Here is an 18,216-nt window from a genome sequence, read left to right on the forward strand (position 1 = left end):
GGCACCCTGAGGGGGCGAGAGGGTCCATCCACTCCCCGAGGAGCCCACGCCCCGCTTCCCCCTCTCCTCCCCGCCCGCCCCGTCTCACGCCCTGGCTCCCGCCCCCGGCGGCAGCTCTCCCCGATGGAACCGGCTGGGAAGGATGCAGGCGGCAGCTCCGAGGTAATTATTAATGGCCGTGCCCACCGGGGCGGGAGCGGGGGGGGGGGGGGGGGCGCGAGGTGAGATAAAATGGGGCGGCGGGGCGCCGGGAGGCGGGAGCTGCCGTCGCGGCGTCCCACCGGGAGCATGGCCCTCGCCGCGTCGCTGCTGCCACCGCTGCTGCTGCTGTTGGGGCGGCCGGGGCTGGGGGCGCCGGGGCAGGGCGCGGGCACCTGGTCCCGCTTCGCCCGGCTGCCGTACCCGCAGGACCAGCTCTTCCTCCACGACACCTTCCCCGACGGCTTCCTCTGGGGCGCGGGCAGCGCCGCCTACCAGACGGAGGGCGGCTGGCGCCAGGGCGGCAAGGGCGCGTCCGTCTGGGACACTTTCGCCCACCGCCCGGCCACGCCGCCGGGGGCCGCCCCGCCGGGGCCCGTGGGCGGCGACGTGGCCAGCGACAGCTACAACAACTTGTTCCGCGACGTCGAGGCCCTGCGGCGCCTGGGGGTCTCGCACTACCGCTTCTCGCTCTCCTGGGCCCGGCTGCTGCCCAACGGGACGGCGCCGGCAAACCCCGCCGGGCTGGCGCACTACGGGCGGCTGCTGGCCCGCCTGCGGGAGCTGGGCGTCGAGCCCGTCGTCACCCTCTACCACTGGGACCTGCCGCAGGCCCTGCAGGACGCCTTCGGCGGCTGGGCCAGCCCCGTCCTGCCCCGGCTTTTCCGCGACTACGCCGAGCTGTGCTTCCGGCACTTCGGCGGGCAGGTGCGCTACTGGCTGACCATGGACAACCCCTACGTGGTGGCCTGGCACGGCTACGGCACCGGGCGGCTGCCGCCCGGCGTGCGGGGAGGCCCGCGCCTGGGCTACCTGGCGGCCCACCACCTGCTCCAGGTAAATGTCAAGGCGCCGGGTGCGCAGGCCGCCCTCAGCCCGCCGCGCTGGCACACCTGTCCCCTGCTCCGACACTGGCGTGGAAAACACATCCGGCTGCCCGACAGAGTGCGGGCAGCAGATGTATGGGCAAAGGAGGCAAAACTCATGGTGTGGGGCAGGAACTTCGCCACTGGGCTGGTGGAGAAGTGGAGAGTTAAAGAACTCTGTCTTTCGCAGAAACGTCTGCTTCTGCCCGCAGCAGTTCAGTTATCATTCTGGATGGGTGAGGGTCTGCAGTCCCGGGACTGTGCCAGTCCAGTGCTGCCTAAGGTGGAAATGCTAAATATGACTGTAAAGGGAATTTGCGTATTTGATAAAAAAGGCTTACTGAGTTAATGGAGATGCTAGAGGTGGCCAGAATGTCATACAGAGACATTTTCTTGAGAAAGTATGATGTTTTTTTGAGGGTGAGCACTTTTTGGGAAAAGAGACCCTTAATTCCCCAGTTAGTCTTGTAAGTGGCACAAGTAGTTTGCTCTACTTAATTCTGTGTGTCTAAATGGTGTAGTTGTAATATTTGCTGGGAGCAGCCCATGGGGATTTTCGGAGAGAATCAAGCAGAAGTGTGTACAAATCCTTTCAATGACAGCAGAAAGGATTCAACCTAACTCAGATGGCGTGGTCATTTAGGCATGATCTCTTCTACTTTAATATACATTCACAAATTCTGCTACTGTCTGTTTGCTCAGCACACACTTACTGACAGGCATTGTATCCTAATGAGTATTGTGTATTACATGTGAGCATGAAGAAAACATCCAATGCTTGCCTTATTTGACTTTTTTTCCACTTTCCCGTATTACTTCTGCATTCTTTAATGCTACAAATAAGTCAAAGGGAAAATACCGGTGGGGAAAATGTGGGTAAAAATTCAGGTTAATTTCCTCGTCCTGAAAGCTTTAAGCTCTTCACTTAGTTACCATGGTGTGAACTTGGCCGTGCTTGAGTATATCCTGCATCACCATAGTATCAGAGTCCCTCATAATCTCAAGCATGTGCTTGTTCTCATAAAAGCTTTGTGAAGGAAGACACGTTGCTATTTAATAAATGAGAAACTGAGGCACAGTCTTGCCCATACCATGTCAAAAGTGTAATTAAACCAGAAAGATCTAGAATACTTGTTTTAGTGACAATATTTCGTTTTGTCCCAGTGACTGTCAGTCAGGATTTGCACGAGCGAACATTTATTTTTACGTGCAGTGGAAAGCAGCAAGATACCACTCTTTCCCCCCACATTTTATGAAAAAGGAGCTGAAACAGAGATGCAGTTAAGAGCCAAAGTGGCCTCTGGTCGTTAGTGCCCTTTTCCTGGCATGTGATCTTTGTAGCATGTTGATCAGTTACATTATACTTCCAGCTCTTCTACGAATCATATCCCCAGATCTCAAATCACCTGCAGAGAACATTAGGCACATACATTATGAGCAGAGGTGCTCACATCCCTGACTTCTCCAGCTCTTTGTGGAGGCAGAGGTAGAGCCTAGCTCTTCAGCACAGAGAAACGAACAGCTTTAGCACCGAGATTCTCCTTTTTCCTTCTCTGTAGCATATTAATCTTAGATCTTTCAACTTGTGCTAGCAATGAAGTAGGAGGAAGCTACCCAGTACGGCTTCTTCACAGCCTGATATCCATAGAGAAAATGTGTGCATTTGTGTAAGAGAAGATTAAAGTTCTACCATAGGTGGTAAAGAGAGAATTATGTTCCAGGCATAAATTAAACTTACACAGTTCTTGAGTGATTGACTTTGCAACTTGAATGTTGTTCTTTAATGATTGCCTGTGGGTTGTATACTTTTGTGTGTGAGTTTGGTCATTTTTTAGGAGCATGCACGGCTTTGATTTGTATTGGAAGGGTGCACAGCAGTACTGCTTTATCACATGAGCTGCAGGATGTGTGTGGCACTGGACTGTGTTGCTGGGAGATGCGGTCCTCTTATATCCACTGCAAAAGATGTGGCTGAATCCTTTCATGCAAAGAAAACCCCCTTCCATTGTCTAACCTTTTGCTCCTTAGGTTGTAAGATCTGGTCCCTGGTTTCTTCTTAACCCTTTTTCCTTTTCTTTGCCATTCTTGTATTTTATTTTCTTTCCAGGGCAGTTGAGTTTACAGAACATGTTTGGGTTTTTTTGAAGTTAGAATTTGTTTTCATAATTGTTTGTTTCTCAGCAAATGTGCAGACTAGCTCTTAATATGCATGATTTTTGACTTTTCCCCCCTTATTTACAATATGCAGTTTTAACTGTCTTCTCTGCATTTATTCAAAGCAAAGACTTGTGTAAGTGGAAGGCTAAAGCTGATGAAAGCCGATGCCTCCTAATTTATTTTACTGGATGCTAATTATGTTAAAAAGCAAAATAATTTCCTTTAAGTTCTTTAAAATTCAGCAGATATAAATGTGGATTTGGGGCTTTGTTTTTCTGAGTGACATGTATTGTCTGAAGAAATAATCAAATAAGAGTTTGATTCAATTTAGGTTGTTCAATTCAGAGCTGGTGAAAACAGGGCAATGAAGTTTGATTTAAGTAATGATGTCTGAATTCAACTTGAATGGATCTCATCATATTGTACTGAACTTTTTAATTTCCTCTTGTTTTTCTGAACTTCTTGTGAGTCGTAACAGGTGCTAAATTGACAGACACACTTTTTTATAGACAGGACCAAATAAAAATAGTGTAAAAAACTTGTAAGGAAAAATGATTTTATTAATCCATCTTTGATGTGTTCTTGAGGGATGTTGATCAGTATTTGGTGAAAGTTTCACCCTTTTATAGTATTTCCACTGACACTTGTCACTTTTGATATGTCTAAGCCCTTCAAATGTGGTCGGAAATGGAGGAAGCCGTTCATGTTTATTCACAAAATAAATGGAATGGATCAAGTATATTTCATAAAAGTTGACATTCTCTCAAGTCAACAGCCAGAAAATGTAATGCCAACAATCTGTCATATATATGATGCATCTTTTTTCTCCAAATAGGAGTTGAGAGGTCAGTGTATTATGTTCTGGTTTTTGCAAATGCGTTTTTTCATTAATGGTTCACAGTATGTTGTCTGAGTTGAACATACTTGGATTTACTCAATATAAACAGCATTTGCAGAAACAGAAGAACGCGTCGTTTCCCCGAAGAAGTGAGTGGAACTGCTGCCTGGAAACCAGTCACATAGCAACAGACTGATTTCTATTCCAAAACTCTTTCCAAAACAGAAGGTAAGTACTCTTTTGTTGACCTTCAGTGCTAAATCTAATAAACTATCAGCAATTTCAGCAGAGGAGAGTGGTCTTTTCTTGGTGTGTGTTGTTTCTTTCAAAGTCTGGACAGCCCTCAAATTTTCACTCACTGCGAATGGAATGATTTGAAATTTTCCTGAAAGTAACATATCTCATCATAGTTGTGAAGGCATACCTAATTTGTAGAAAAAAGGGGGAATACTGCTAAGTAATAGTATTTTTTTCTGATTCTTGCTTTCTTAAGGCATCATTCAGAAAACGAAGAAGAAATTGATTTGTACCTGGGTTTGAGTATCAGTTGGGTGGTATATGTTTGCACGAGTGATTTTTCTACTCATTAATCATTTGAATCAGGTTTTTTTCAAACATCAGATTTCACAAAGAAGTGCAGTCAAACTATGGTGCAAGTTCAAGTCTGGTGCTGCTGATTTCTGTGCCAGTAGTTGCCAAAAGTTAGGCTATGTTCACAAATTATATTAAAAGCTACAGCAAGTTGTTTTTAAGCCTTAATCACGGAAAGAAAAAAAAATGCATCGCGTTTCATTGTAAATTGTGATAAACAGAGGAGTTTGGATTTCAAGAATACTTGTTTTCTTAAAATTAGCTCCAAAGATAGATTACATAAGTTTCCTTTTGCCATTCCTAGCTGATTTCATATATGTTTGCAAAACGATTGTTGTTTTCAAATATTCCATAGTAACAAAAAAAGCACTTTGTTACCTTTACAGAGTACTTCAGTTTTTACTCATAGAAATACCAGGACTGCATGGAGAATAAAATGTTACCATGGAAGAGCAAGAGTGGATCTATCTCAAGTGTGGGGGTTCCATAACTTGAAAAGCTTTTTAGAGATAATAGGAAATCTTAGGAAAACTCAGCAGGCAGGACCTGGAAAGACCACACTGAAGTGACTGAAATGCAGTGGAAGCAGAATTTGTTCTGTGCATGGGCGAAAACCTGGTCAAGCCTTGTAGGTATGTTCAGTCCCACCTCAACTCATTCGCTGTCCGTTATGGGGATGAGAACTTCTTGAGTCTTCTCATTGTGAGGTTTTTAGTGCTTGGTATTGTGGCTGTATGGCTGTGAATCTTGGTAAGTTCTGTTGGCAGCCCCACATCTGTGTTTTCATGTCTCAGTTTAAGTGCCACCTGCCTGATTTCTAATTGCTGTTGTAGCTGTTGCTGGAGGCACCTAGGTGGTATTTCTGTTTCCTGTCCAAGGTTGTCTAGTATGCTTCTGTTTTAAATAGCAGTTGTTTATGTTGGGCAGGGCTCTGCTCAGTGCTGGTGAGATAATGACTGCTGGTTAACAGCCGTTTGATGTTGATAGGGATGTTTAGATTGGCAACATGGAATTCACATCTGGTAAAATCTCACTGGGTACCTGAGTGTAAAGCGCCTTGATACTGTTCCATTTTGAATTAATAAAGCCTCATAAGGTGTGAGATACTCTTCTTTCTTCCCTTCAACTTCTCTCCTCAAGCAGAAGAGATTCTGTACTTGTTTTAGTTTTGGGGATTCCAAAATGAAGCGTGTAGTAGAACTCATGTCACTCTGTATTCCTTTATAGTAAAAACTTCTCCATTTCACCTTGTTTCTGTGGACAGTTTCCAGTACTTAAAAAGTAGTTGATGGACATGATTCCTAGCTGTACTTGAAATAAAGCTAGTGAAACATCCGTTGTAGTTCAACATAGTTCACCATTTTTTAGTGCCTGCATTTCCCTTTGGGCTGAAAGGTAGGAGCTCTTACGGCTTTTCCCATGATCGGTCCAGTAGAAACCTCTGTTCCACAACCATCAGCAGGTTGGAAGTGCAGCACTGTCCTTCCTTTTGAAAATGTCTTCTGTAAAGAAGAAATGCTCTATCATGTAAGAGGAGGTTGTTTCACTCATAATGTACCCTTCTTCTACAAGGTCACACATTCTGATTTCTTTTGGTTTGGTTGAAATTACTCTTACCTTAGGTTTGTTCCTCAGTCTTATTAACTCTTTCTTAACGGCATCTTCTTCCCAGTGTGCTCTGGGGTATAAAATATTTTTCCCTACATCTTCCATTATTTCTTCAATTAGCTGGAAGCAGTGAAGATGTCAGTACAGCTGATGGCAATGTTGGCAAGCAGTGACCATTAGGACAGGATGTAGGCATTTAGAGGCATTTTGTTTTAATTATTTTGGTTACTGTGATGCATATCCTTCTCACTTCGGGAGAAACAGGAAAGAGCAGATATGTATGTAGACACATCTGTAGTTTGCTTAACTCCAGTTGAAGAGTCTTGTGGCTTTCAGTTAGTAATTGGCAGAGTTCAAAGGCAGTTTGATAATCCTTGCAAATGAGTGTGTGATTTGTGTGTTCGGTTGTTGCTGATGAGCAGGTGAAGTGCTGAACTTAATCTGAAGGTGCAGGGCCAATGTTGGCAAAGTTCTAAAAAAGCCAAGAAGCCAACAATCAAAGGAGTCTGCTTATACAGACTTGTAGGTAAAGAAATGTTCACAGTAGAATTTCTTCTATTTTTTTTCCAAGGTGGTAAAAATAAAGAAGAAGAAACTGTGAAGACCTACTTCTGAAGAAGTAGAGGGAGTGATGAGGCCTGGTTCAAAGAGGCTTTGGGCAACCTGGTCTAGTGTGAGATATCCCTCCTGCCCACGGCAGTGGGGTTGGAACTAGATGACTTTTAAGGTCCCTTCCAACCCAAGATATTCTGTGATTCTATGACAGGTTTTGGCTTTAAAGGATGGGGTTTTTACCTGTTTTAAATATTAAATAAACACTCATGCTTGCATATTTGCTTGCCAAAGTATATAGAAAAATATCACAGTCAAAACTGTGAATGTTGATTTTAGATTAAATCAGAAGAATGGAACAGAAGAATATGGTTGTAGACAAAATCTCAGGATTGTTAGGAAATTACTGAAATTAAGATTGGACAGTTCTCTGAAGGAGAAGGTGACTCTTTGAATATGACCATGAAAGAAGAGACTGGCGTCTGGAGAACAGCTGATTTACTTCACATGAGAGAAAATGTGTCAGCAGAAGGAGAAGGTGAGTTGTCAAGAAGAAGGAATAACTAAGTACAAAAGGAGAAAGGGATAATTGGCCATTGCAAGAGACGAGCCTTTGGTAAAATGGGATGAGTAGAAGAGGAATGATGTCAAATAAGGGAAGGAATTAAACTCACATTGTTGCTCTCTGTAAATACTCCTGGACATAAATATCAATGACAGTAAGAAAATTCAGAATTAAAAGACCATATACATACACACGAAAGAATATAAATACAGTTAGATTGACTCTGAGAAGTCACGGATACCTTTGGAAGAAAGAGATGCTGGAATGGCCTTTCAGTACTAATGGGAGGAACAAAAATCTTTTAAGACTGCTAAAGCAGTTCAGGAAAATAGACTGGTGGCAGTGGAGGTGGTAGTAATAGTAAATGTGAAATCTTCCTCTTTGCTTTGCAAAATTCTTAACAGAATGGTATAAAGCATCATCTAAATCTGAGAACATCATTCAATGAAAAAAACCCCAAAATACAGTCTCAATGATGGCAACTTCTGGTTTGCTGTAGCTTTGGCTCTAATCTGAGAGCACAAAACACTCATAAAATGCCTGGCCTGTTAAGTTTGTGGTGTGTCTCCTTGGAGATGTGTCAGGGAGGTTCCTTTGAGATGCACACTGTAAGAAAAAGGACTTTTAAGAATATCTGGATTTGGCCACATTGAAGCCTATTTGTTTCATCTTTATGTATGTTTAATTTAGAAGAGACAGACTTCTGTGTTATGAGGAATTGCAAAACTTTAAAGCTTAGTTTGGTTTTGATTCTGAAAAAATCTCAACCCCAATTCTAAATTCTCCCAGTTACTGACATCCTTACAGATGATGTTTACAACAGTTGATATAGGAACCGAGGGACTGGGGCCACATGTGGTTCCAGTGCCACCTGACAGCTGGATCTCTGTGACATCTTCTTGATGGAAAGCACAGGGGCTTTTGCCCATCTCAGATCTGGCCAGCCTGGGGGGCTGAAGGGCCAGGTCGTGCAGCAAGACACTCTGCAACACATTCTGCAGCAATGGAGGGAGCTGACAGGGGACCTTGCACATTGCCAGGGGACTGTCACTTCAGTCTGCAAATGATCAATTTGTTACTTGCACATTAGCTCTCATGCTGACAGCTGAGATTTGATTTTTGTTTTCAATCACAACCCTAAAGACAGCTGAATGGTTCAAAATTGGCTAGGAGATACTGTTCTATGGAAATGCCTTGCAATTTTGTGAGTCCAAAAGTCAACCCAGGAATCCTTTTGTAGGTTTAATGCTCTTACTAAGGGCTAGGAAATGTTTGTACCACTGGGATTATATTTTACAAGATATTTGTTTTGCAGTTGGGAGGACAGTAGCATCTGTTTTGATCCTGCTCATAGAAAAGACTTCGAATGATTGGGTGGGAAAAGGGGACAGACTTGTAGCTGCTGGTCACACATTCTGGTAAGAGTTCACAGTGATTTTCCAATGCCTTTTCACAGTCAGCTTTTTTCTTGTTCTCTTGAATATGTAGTAGCTCCACTGGATCAGTTATTTTTCAGAGCTGAGGGCAGAGTTTACTCTGTTTGTTTGTTTGTTTAACTTCCAGCATTTTAGGAAATGAAATAATTTTTTTGCTGCAGGCATGGAACTGTTGAACATAGTTATTGATTAATTATTCTAATTAAGGTTTCTTAGATATTATGGAAATGGTTGAATTATGCAGCGTGCCTTTCGAAAAAGTAGGTTGGAAAAATACTGCATTGTCAGCTCAGTGATTTTTTTTTTAAAATTTATTTTGTAAGTAATAACATATTGCTTAAAAATGAATTGAACAAATCTGACCTTTTGGTTGTAAAGAAAGTTCAGCTCACACTTGGCTGTACAGTGATGACGAGTTTTTTTTTGTACACACTTATTTGATTCCTCATTTCTTTTCCTGTCATATACAGAGGGATAATACATTAGGTCTGGGTTTCTCAAAGGAGCTTAAGGAAAATAAGTGAAAATTGATTTTCCCTTTAGCTTTTTTGGGGAACCCTGCCACTTTCAAGCAGTTAAGTAAATTAGGAAATTGAACAGATGTATTCCTCTTAACTTGATGAAAATGTGCATTCCCATATTCAAACAGCGTTTCTGCATATGAAATGCAAGGCCTTGGAAATATGCTGAAGGAGCTCTTGAACTCAGTTTATCATCCTACTTCCCTTGCCAGCCATAAACATGTCTCTTGTTTTGAGAGAAGGAAATATTGGGTTATGTCACACAGAGCAGGGAACAGAGCTGCAGGAATGTGATTCAGCTGCAGTTTTGCATCTTAATTATATGCTTGGTGGAAAAAAATATTCCTTTTTCTTCATACCCCCCCGTCAGCTAGCTCATTCTAATCTTCCTAATACCTCCCAAATTCACAAAGTAATATAATGTCATTAGAGCAAGTCAGAAAAATCTAAAACCTTTGAAACTGGAATTTGGTGATTCATTGAAATTAAAATATTTGAGAGACTTCTGTTTTCCAGAAAAAGTTGAGAACTAGGGTAAATAAATATCAATCATTTTATTTTGCTGTAGAAGTTCTTGGTTTTTCTTTTTAGTATGATACTGAAAAACTTCATTTTGATGTCGTGAGTCAGTCAGTCATTTCACACTCTGCCTTCTGTATTCTTTCACTGGATGAGTGCCCACTGCTTCAAATTGGGTCAGTTTACCCTTGTGAAATTGCTGTTTAACCTGCTGCAATGTGACTGACTTATTGAAGCTGCAGATTGATGCTTTTTATTCTTTGATGAAAGAAATACAATGGAGCTATCAGGACAGAATTCTTGCACTGTAGAGGTTACTCTGTGTCTCATATTTGTAGCTGGGCTGCTTGTGCCACTTTTGTGTGAAACTGTAATTACTCAGTCATTTATCCAGCTCCTCTTTCCTGTTCCTGGTAAAAAGAAGAGTGGTACTTGAAGGAGGCAGTTGCTTAAAGGTGGAAAAATTCTAATAAAAGCAGCATCAAATTGGCATAGTCATTCTGATTCTGAATATTAGAGCTAGCAAATTCTAGCACAGGGAAGTTCAGAAACAGACTTTTTCCTAGTTCATCTTCGGATAATGAGATACAGACCAGTTCAAAATTGGTTGGTGGTGAAATGGTTATTGCAAGAGCATTGTAACAGTAAGCCATGAAAGGTGGGAAACCACACCAGTCAGATCTCACTTTACCCATGCTGGAATCTTCTGGAGAATAATGTTTCCTGTGTTACTGGTAATTTGGATTGGGTTTGTAGAAAGCAGAGGGGGTGAGCATTGGTCTGCGTTAGATACTGATGCTGCTGGCCTGTGGGAGTTGGTTTTGTTCACTCATGGTCAGGAAAGAATTTAAATTGTCAAGGAACAGTGTTGTTTTTTGTTAGATTTCTTTTTCCTCTTCCTCTGTGCATGGCCAGGCTCCCAGGATCACTAAGGCATTTTACCTAAATTATTTGCCTTCTGTTGCAAGGGTTTAGGATTGTGATGATGTCTTTGCTTTTCCTGGTTTGTTCCTGTGGCTCACTATGACATCTGGAGCATTTGGCCTGGTTTTTTTTTTTTTTTATTTATTTTGTTTTGTTTTGTTTTGTTTTGTGTGTGTGTGTGTTAACTATCTTGGAATTGGCTTTTTGGCTCATAATGCCACAAACACAGATTAACAAAATCATGGGATGGTTTTTGTTGGAAGGAGTTGTAAAGGTCTTCTAGTTCCAAACCCCCTGCCATGATGAGACATCCCACCCTCAAGGGGGGCGCACCTCAGATTCATGGATGCTCGTGGTTGAAAAGGAAGGATGACAGAGGATCCAAAGCTTTTCTTCTAGGCTCCTACAAATGGAAAGGATGCCTTCTGCTAGATCAGGTTGCTCAAAGCCCTGCCCAGCCTGACCTTGATCAAAGGAATGTCACGTCCAGAGCTTTTCTGGGCCGCCTGTTCCACTGCCTCACCACCTTCGAACTTCTCCCAAATGTCTAATCTAAATCCTTCCTCTTTCAGGCTAAAAGGATTCCCTCTTGCCTAATGCCCTTGCAAAAAGTCACTCTCCAGCTTTCCTGTAGGCCCCCTTTAAGCACTGGAAGGGGCTATGAAGGGAGCCTTCACTTTTCCAGGAGGGAGCATATAATAGCCATTTTTGTGTAGTGTTTGGGGCTAGAGGCTTGCTACAATATTGCAGGCAATTAAACTTGGTGATTCCTGTATCTCTATTCTATTTTTTGCTTTGGAAGTATTCATGTTGAGTGAGTGCCTCTGGGAAATACATTTTTAGGGATAAAGTGAGTGTGGAAGACTGAACTACAAAGGGAGTGAGGACTAAGAAAGGGTCAAACATACATTGGAACAGCACATTCCCAGTGTGGGAAAGGACTTGGAGGGTCTGGAAGGACCTGACGGACGCTAGCATTTTGTAGACCCAAAATCACATAGAAATGCCTGAGTGAGTTGAGTGTCTAGGGGCAAAAAATTATGCTGGGAGGTATACAGAGACAAGGCAGTTAATTGGTATGTGAAAAACATAGAGTAATTTACCAAAATAAACTGTTAACTGTCAGAGAGAGGGAGGCTTGCTGTGACTCAAACCATGGCATTGGACATAAAATAGAAACAGTAGCAATGACAAGCTGCCTGACAGACTCAGGTGTTTTGTTACATAGTAAAGCAGATTCCAGATTTTTGAGTGACTGGTGCAAGCAGCTCAAGATTTTTCTCTGAAGCACCTTATTTTGGAACTGCTTCAATGATAATGAGATGGGTTGGACACCCGTTGTAGTTACTTTTCTATTATTCTCCTACAAGTGTAAGAAAATAATACATTCTCAGTCACTACATTATGTTTCTGGTAACATTTATTATCAAGTCCACCCCTGAATAATTGACTATTGTTTTGTGCTGTAACTATGCAGAAGGTTTGGAAGCACCATCTCAGAGCATCAGGGCAAATGTTAAGAAGCACCAGCCCAGAGCATTTTGTGTCTCAAAAAATCTTCAGAGACTTCAAAGATACATAGAGAAGGCATATTTATATAGGCTGTGGGTGTCATTCTGGTGTGTGGTCAATGAAACCACTGCAGTTCTGCACTGGAGGAATGACACTGCTGATGTAAATGCTGAAAAAAAAATATATTATTGCAACCGTACCATAACACGGTAGTTTGTATAGAGCTAAATAACTGTTCTAAGTGAAAAAAAAAAAGTTCTTTTGTTGACTATGAAATGGGTGTTTTAACTGAAGAGTGGTCTGGCTGATAAGCAAGTAATTTTTTTGTCAGCTTCTGTCCTCCAGATTGAGAACACAGGAGAACATGCAAGGAAAACCAGTCTGCCTAACCAAGGCTGGACATGGCCCATGTGGAATGATCTGTTTTGGTGTCAGTTGGCCACCAGCTCTTGAGCCGGGTTTCATGGGGCTCATACGAGAGCTGGATGGAGATCAAAGCATGAGGAGTCCCCACACTCATCTTTATGTGTCCTGTACAGCATGGAAATAATTTGTGGGTACAGGTGGGACAGTCTTCAACCTGCAAAGATTATCAATAGCAAATGGTACTTACCCAATGGCTGGAAAAACAATGTTAAAGTACCATGAGTTCACTTCCACCTCCAGCTACAGCTGTCAGCAGCAGGATGTTTTGCTTCTTTGAGTAAGGCAGTAGTATGGAAAATTACTCCTGTCTCACAGTTTAGAAGCATCATCATTGTGCTGGTCTTCCAGGCAGCATTTGCATCAGCTCTGAGACACAGTTTGGCATCTGCTTGGCCTTGCAATAGCTGGCTTTCCAGTAACCATTATAAAATGTTGTTTTGTGTAAAGATACTTCTTTTAAAGTGGTTTGGCGGCATTCCCAGTGGTCCCAGAGGGAAGAGCAGCTAGGAGTTGTTCTCCAGCTCTGAGGCAGCTGTCCACTGGGCTGACCAGGGTGGAGCTGTATGTACTTTGGCTCTGCACCACAACTAGCGAGTAAAGAAACGGACTAGGTTGTCCTAGGCTTCCTGCAACCCTTCAGCATAGGGCTACATAGTGTGAAGCGATGGGCCAGCAGCTGCAGGGTTGTGCAGCGGCTCTGTGTGAGGGCTTGTGATGGCTGGCTGGAGAGGGAGGAGTGCAATGCGTGGGCTTTGCTGTTAGATGCAGTCCAGCCATCTCCCTTGAAGTCTGTGGAAGTAAATGCAGGGGACAGCAATCACGCTGGAGCTAATTTTAGGATGTGTTCACCAGAGAAACCTACATTTGAGCTTCCCATCCTAGGTTCCTTTTCTGGGTAATGGAGAGAAGTGAGCTTGGGATCTCTTGTTCTATGACCAAAAATACAGTAATTATCCCATTTCTGTCTGTGGGGTATAGGTAAACCTGTGGTGACAAACTCAGGCTTTTTGTAGACAGACTGTTGGAGGTTGAGTTTGTTCAGCCCGGCTAGCTCAGTCGGTAGAGCATGAGACTCTTAATCTCAGGGTCGTGGGTTCGAGCCCCACGTTGGGCGCCAAAATCTGTCTTGGTTTAGGAAGACAGGTATCTGCTAGGTAAAATTACAATCAGAGGCTCTTTGGCAAAGATTTGGGAAATAGGAATAGCAGTTCTTTACTAGTATGTAATACAAAGCAAACAAACACAAAAAAAAAAACTCCCCCCCCCACCAAACAACTACAGCATTAATGACAAACGACAACAGTACCAAGAACCTTGAGGGCTTTGTTTCACAAAACCCAGGGCAGTTTGGTTTCGGTGTCCCTGCAGGATCCTCAGAGCACCAAGCTGGAACAGTGGAAAAGTCCCGGGCTGGTAGCTGGGATGGCAGGGTGTCCCGGCAGGCAGGGGCAGGATGTCCCGGCAGCGCAGGGGGGTGCAGGGTCACGCTGCAGCAAGAGGAGCAGCGCCGAAGAAGCTCGAAGGCGAGGCAGAATAGCGGCGGCCCAGCTTTTCTGCTTCCGGCGTTCGGGAGACGCGTGTCGGCCGCTCCTCGAGGATCTCAGCCGCCGCAAAGCACGCCGAGCAGAAGCTGGGCCGCCGCTATTCTGCCTCGCCTTCGAGCTTCTTCGGCGCTGCTCCTCTTGCTGCAGCGTGACCCTGCACCCCCCTGCGCTGCCGGGACATCCTGCCCCTGCCTGCCGGGACACCCTGCCATCCCAGCTACCAGCCCGGGACTTTTCCACTGTTCCAGCTTGGTGCTCTGAGGATCCTGCAGGGACACCGAAACCAAACTGCCCTGGGTTTTGTGAAACAAAGCCCTCAAGGTTCTTGGTACTGTTGTCGTTTGTCATTAATGCTGTAGTTGTTTGGTGGGGGGGGGAGTTTTTTTTTTGTGTTTGTTTGCTTTGTATTACATACTAGTAAAGAACTGCTATTCCTATTTCCCAAATCTTTGCCAAAGAGCCTCTGATTGTAATTTTACCTAGCAGATACCTGTCTTCCTAAACCAAGACACAGACTTTTACCCTTAGTCTAATTAGCGTGTGGAGAGGTTCAGTAGATGTCAGAGGAGGGGAATACTGAGGGGCTAGTTCAAAACCTGACTTGAGGTGCTTTCTGTTCCTGTGACTTCTCAGAGGGTGAGCTCTGACATGTGGTCTGGATCAAATGCAAATTATGGTTGAGTCTCCCCTATTTCAGGCATGTGGTGTCTCCTGCATATCTGTGGGGAACACCTGTATCACATACTCTCCCCTGGTTTTCCTGGGCACAGAGCTGAGTCTTCAGACCCAGGAAAGCAGCTGATGTTCCCCCCTCCAAGGGTGGTCAGTAGCACCTGTTTGCACCTGTAAAGCCAGAGCAGGCAAATAGCCATGGTGACCCATGTAAGGTGTCATGGACATTGAGTAGCACCATCTTGCAACTCTTCACTCCTTTTTTTCGAGCCATCTGCTGCTGACCCACCTGTGGCTGCTGGAGTATGCTGAAGGCATTTCGTGCTTTTTTCCAAAATATGAAGAGAGAGCAGTCCTTGTAAAGTATTGTTTAAAACAGAAAGAAAACAAACAAATAAAAAAAATGAAATAAACAGACAAAAACCAACCAAAAACTCCTTTAAAAAATACAGTCCTTTTTCCACTAGTTGGAATTGATATGCAAATGCAAATATATACTAGTTGCCACAGTCTCCTTCTGTCTGGAAACAAAAGATGTCTCTCCTTTAGGGACCCCTTTATTTTCTGCAAGGAAGTTGTTGAACCCACATCAAGTAATGGAATAGGTATTTACTAGCTATGCTAAGCAGAAAATTTAAAAATGTGCATTCAGTCTTAAATAAAACCTCATTATTTTAAATCAAAATGCAGATATCTTCCAGTCACAAAAGAAAAAGTAGTGCAAGGAAAGGCGTACAGCCATCAGGTAGAGGGGGAAAAAGAGAGTTAAAAAAAAATTGTACTTCCAAAATGCTGTTTGTCAGATTAATCAAGAAAAGTGATTGTGTTGAGCACTGGGATTCTTAGACAGGAAAGGTTAATGAGGGTGAGGATTAGATAAATGTTGGTAACTGCAGGTGCAATGAACATAAAACGCTATGAATTTACAGTATCAAAGTCAAGCCAGGCCCATCTGATAGCTTTCTGTGATAACTGATTGTCTAGGAAAAGAAAATATGATAAATGCAATCAATCTGTATTTTCGGTAAGACCTTTGAAATGGTGGCACATGGAGCGTTACTGTTTCAGTGGAGGAGGAGGAAAATGTTCAGCAGTAGCTAGGAAATTGTTAAAGCAAATATAGCGCTGAAAGTAGAAACATCGGTCTCAAAGGGCAGTTCTCAGCTGAACTTCTTAATGTATTTTAGCTCCCATGCCTTGGCACAGGGTAGGATTGCACTACTTAGAGCCTGAGCTCAAACTGAGGAAACAGTGCCAGTGCAAAGGATAATCAAAATAATAAACAGATGGAACAGAAAACCGCTTTTTTTTTTCTGTAAGAAGAGAACTAGCTGATCACAGCATGACCATCAGATGCAAATATAATCCAACTGTGACAAAGATACATTTGTTTCTAGTCTATATTAGGTGATTTTTCCAGCAGAGATGAGGAATTACCTTACTAGGACATGGCTTATTTACCTGAGCAAGAACACTAGGAGAGGATATACTTCTTGTCTATAAATGGATCAGTGGTAAAAACAAGTGAAGGAAAATAACTAAGTGCAGGCAAAGTTTTGCTGCAAGAACAAGTGTTTGGAGTGAGCATGAATAAATTTAACCTGAAATCTGGGGAAAAAAGAGAATCATTTGTGAAGTGTGATTCTGTAGTCATCTTTCAGAGAGAGAAGTATGAACAAAATACCTAGCCTATGTTAAAGTGAATCTGAATCAGGTTATAAATAGGATTGTGTCATATATTGCCCATAGAAGCACTGTATTGAATCTGATACACTTGAGGCTCTTCCTAATTTTATAATCCAGTTTTCCCAATTCCTGGTGGATAGTAGACACAGGATCATAAATATGGTAATGACTTTTTTTTTTTTTTTTTTTTTTTTTTCCAGTAAGGTATTTTTTGTATTTCTCTTAAAATTACGTGCAGGTCTGAATTTTTCCAACATGGTATTATCATTCATCATTGTCTCCTCTTTATTGTATAATTTAACAAAACATTTGCAGTGTCGTACTCAGAATGTGTCATGGTTTTATGTGACATTCATTGCTGGGTCCACAATGAAAATATCATCTTGTAGGAACTTAGAAAGATCGACAATTAACAGAACTAACTCCTAGTCTGCAATTGATCGGGCTTGAGAAAGGCCTCTACTTTCATTCCTGCTTTTCTCTTGCAGCCCAGAGTTACCCTGAAAGAAAGGATTATGGAGGCAGTACTCTCAGAGTAGCAATAACTTATATATATATATATATATATATATATATAGTGTACCAAATATGTCCAGTGGCTTATTTGATAATAAACATCTAATGCATGTAATGTACTTGGCTATAAGTTGTATCCCAATATTCTTGAATTATTTTGTGTTTCAAATTATGTACATAAAATCCCTGGTGTTTCCTCAGAATTTCCAACATCTCTACTTTCTTCATCTCAGTAGTATGAGGAAAGTGGGTTTTGACTGCAATAGACTTGCTTTTTTTCCAGATACTCATTTCTAAAGAGATTATTTTTCCTCCCAGTAAGGCAGTAAGGACTTGTGTATGTGTCTCCTGCAGTGTCTTAGCTCTTTTCTAAGAGTGTTCATGTATAAAAGATCTTCCAGTGAAAAGTTCCATTAATACAATGCAATTTCTTCAAATTACTCCCCTCCTTCCTTCCTGTCTTTCTTGCTCCCTCCCTGCCTTCCTCCCTTTGTCTCAGTAAAAACACCTGGCTCTTCAAGCCCTTCACACTCTAATTCAGGCCAACAATTTGCTTTTCGTTAGTGTTTGGACAACTAGTTAATTGCTGCACTGCCCCCTGCTCTGCTTTTTCTAGCATCATTGATTGAACCATGATTCCACATAAACTGTATAATTTTTGAATTAATATCCAAAGTGTCATCCTGATTTAATGCCCGATTTAATGTGTCCTGTCTTAGACCCATTTTTTCAATATCCCTTGTACTACATACATGTTGAAGGTTGTGTTGGCATAGCTGTGGCTACTGAAAGCCTTTGTCTCTAGGATAAAATGGCTGGCCAGCTCTTGCTGCACTATATGGGATCTCTCCAAGTTGAAGATAATTTTCCTATTTGATTTTGATAAAAAGTGCAAATTTCTGTACTATGGTTCATAGCCTGAAATAGTTTGGGTTGGTTTTGGATAAAATTAACCTGGAAGCTGTTCTGCAGGATCACACCTGCTGTAATATAGCTGCCCATCATCTTCTTCTCCATGGGTTATTGTAGATATTGGGTCTTTAGCTCTGCTGTTTGCTGAAGTACATGTGGATACTGTGTCTGGA

General features: G+C 42.6%; 1 protein-coding gene and 1 non-coding gene across 2 annotated transcripts in view; both read left to right on the forward strand.

Moving 5' to 3' along the window:
• Positions 1 to 231: 231 nt before the first annotated feature.
• Positions 232 to 18,216, forward strand: part of KL (klotho) — a 48,313-nt gene continuing 30,328 nt past the window's right edge. The window contains exon 1 of the mRNA XM_066175990.1: positions 232 to 1,035. Coding sequence (XP_066032087.1) covers positions 232 to 1,035 — 804 coding nt within the window. The remainder of the gene's footprint in view (positions 1,036 to 18,216) is intronic.
• TRNAK-CUU (transfer RNA lysine (anticodon CUU)) lies at positions 13,755 to 13,827 on the forward strand. Its single transcript has one exon. It is a non-coding gene; the product is annotated as a tRNA-Lys (tRNA).

The sequence above is a fragment of the Chamaea fasciata genome, unplaced genomic scaffold (assembly GCF_029207755.1).
Source record: "Chamaea fasciata isolate MVZ Bird 193981 ecotype frontalis unplaced genomic scaffold, bChaFas1.0.hap1 SCAF_2, whole genome shotgun sequence".
Classification (NCBI taxonomy): Eukaryota; Metazoa; Chordata; class Aves; order Passeriformes; family Sylviidae; genus Chamaea; species Chamaea fasciata.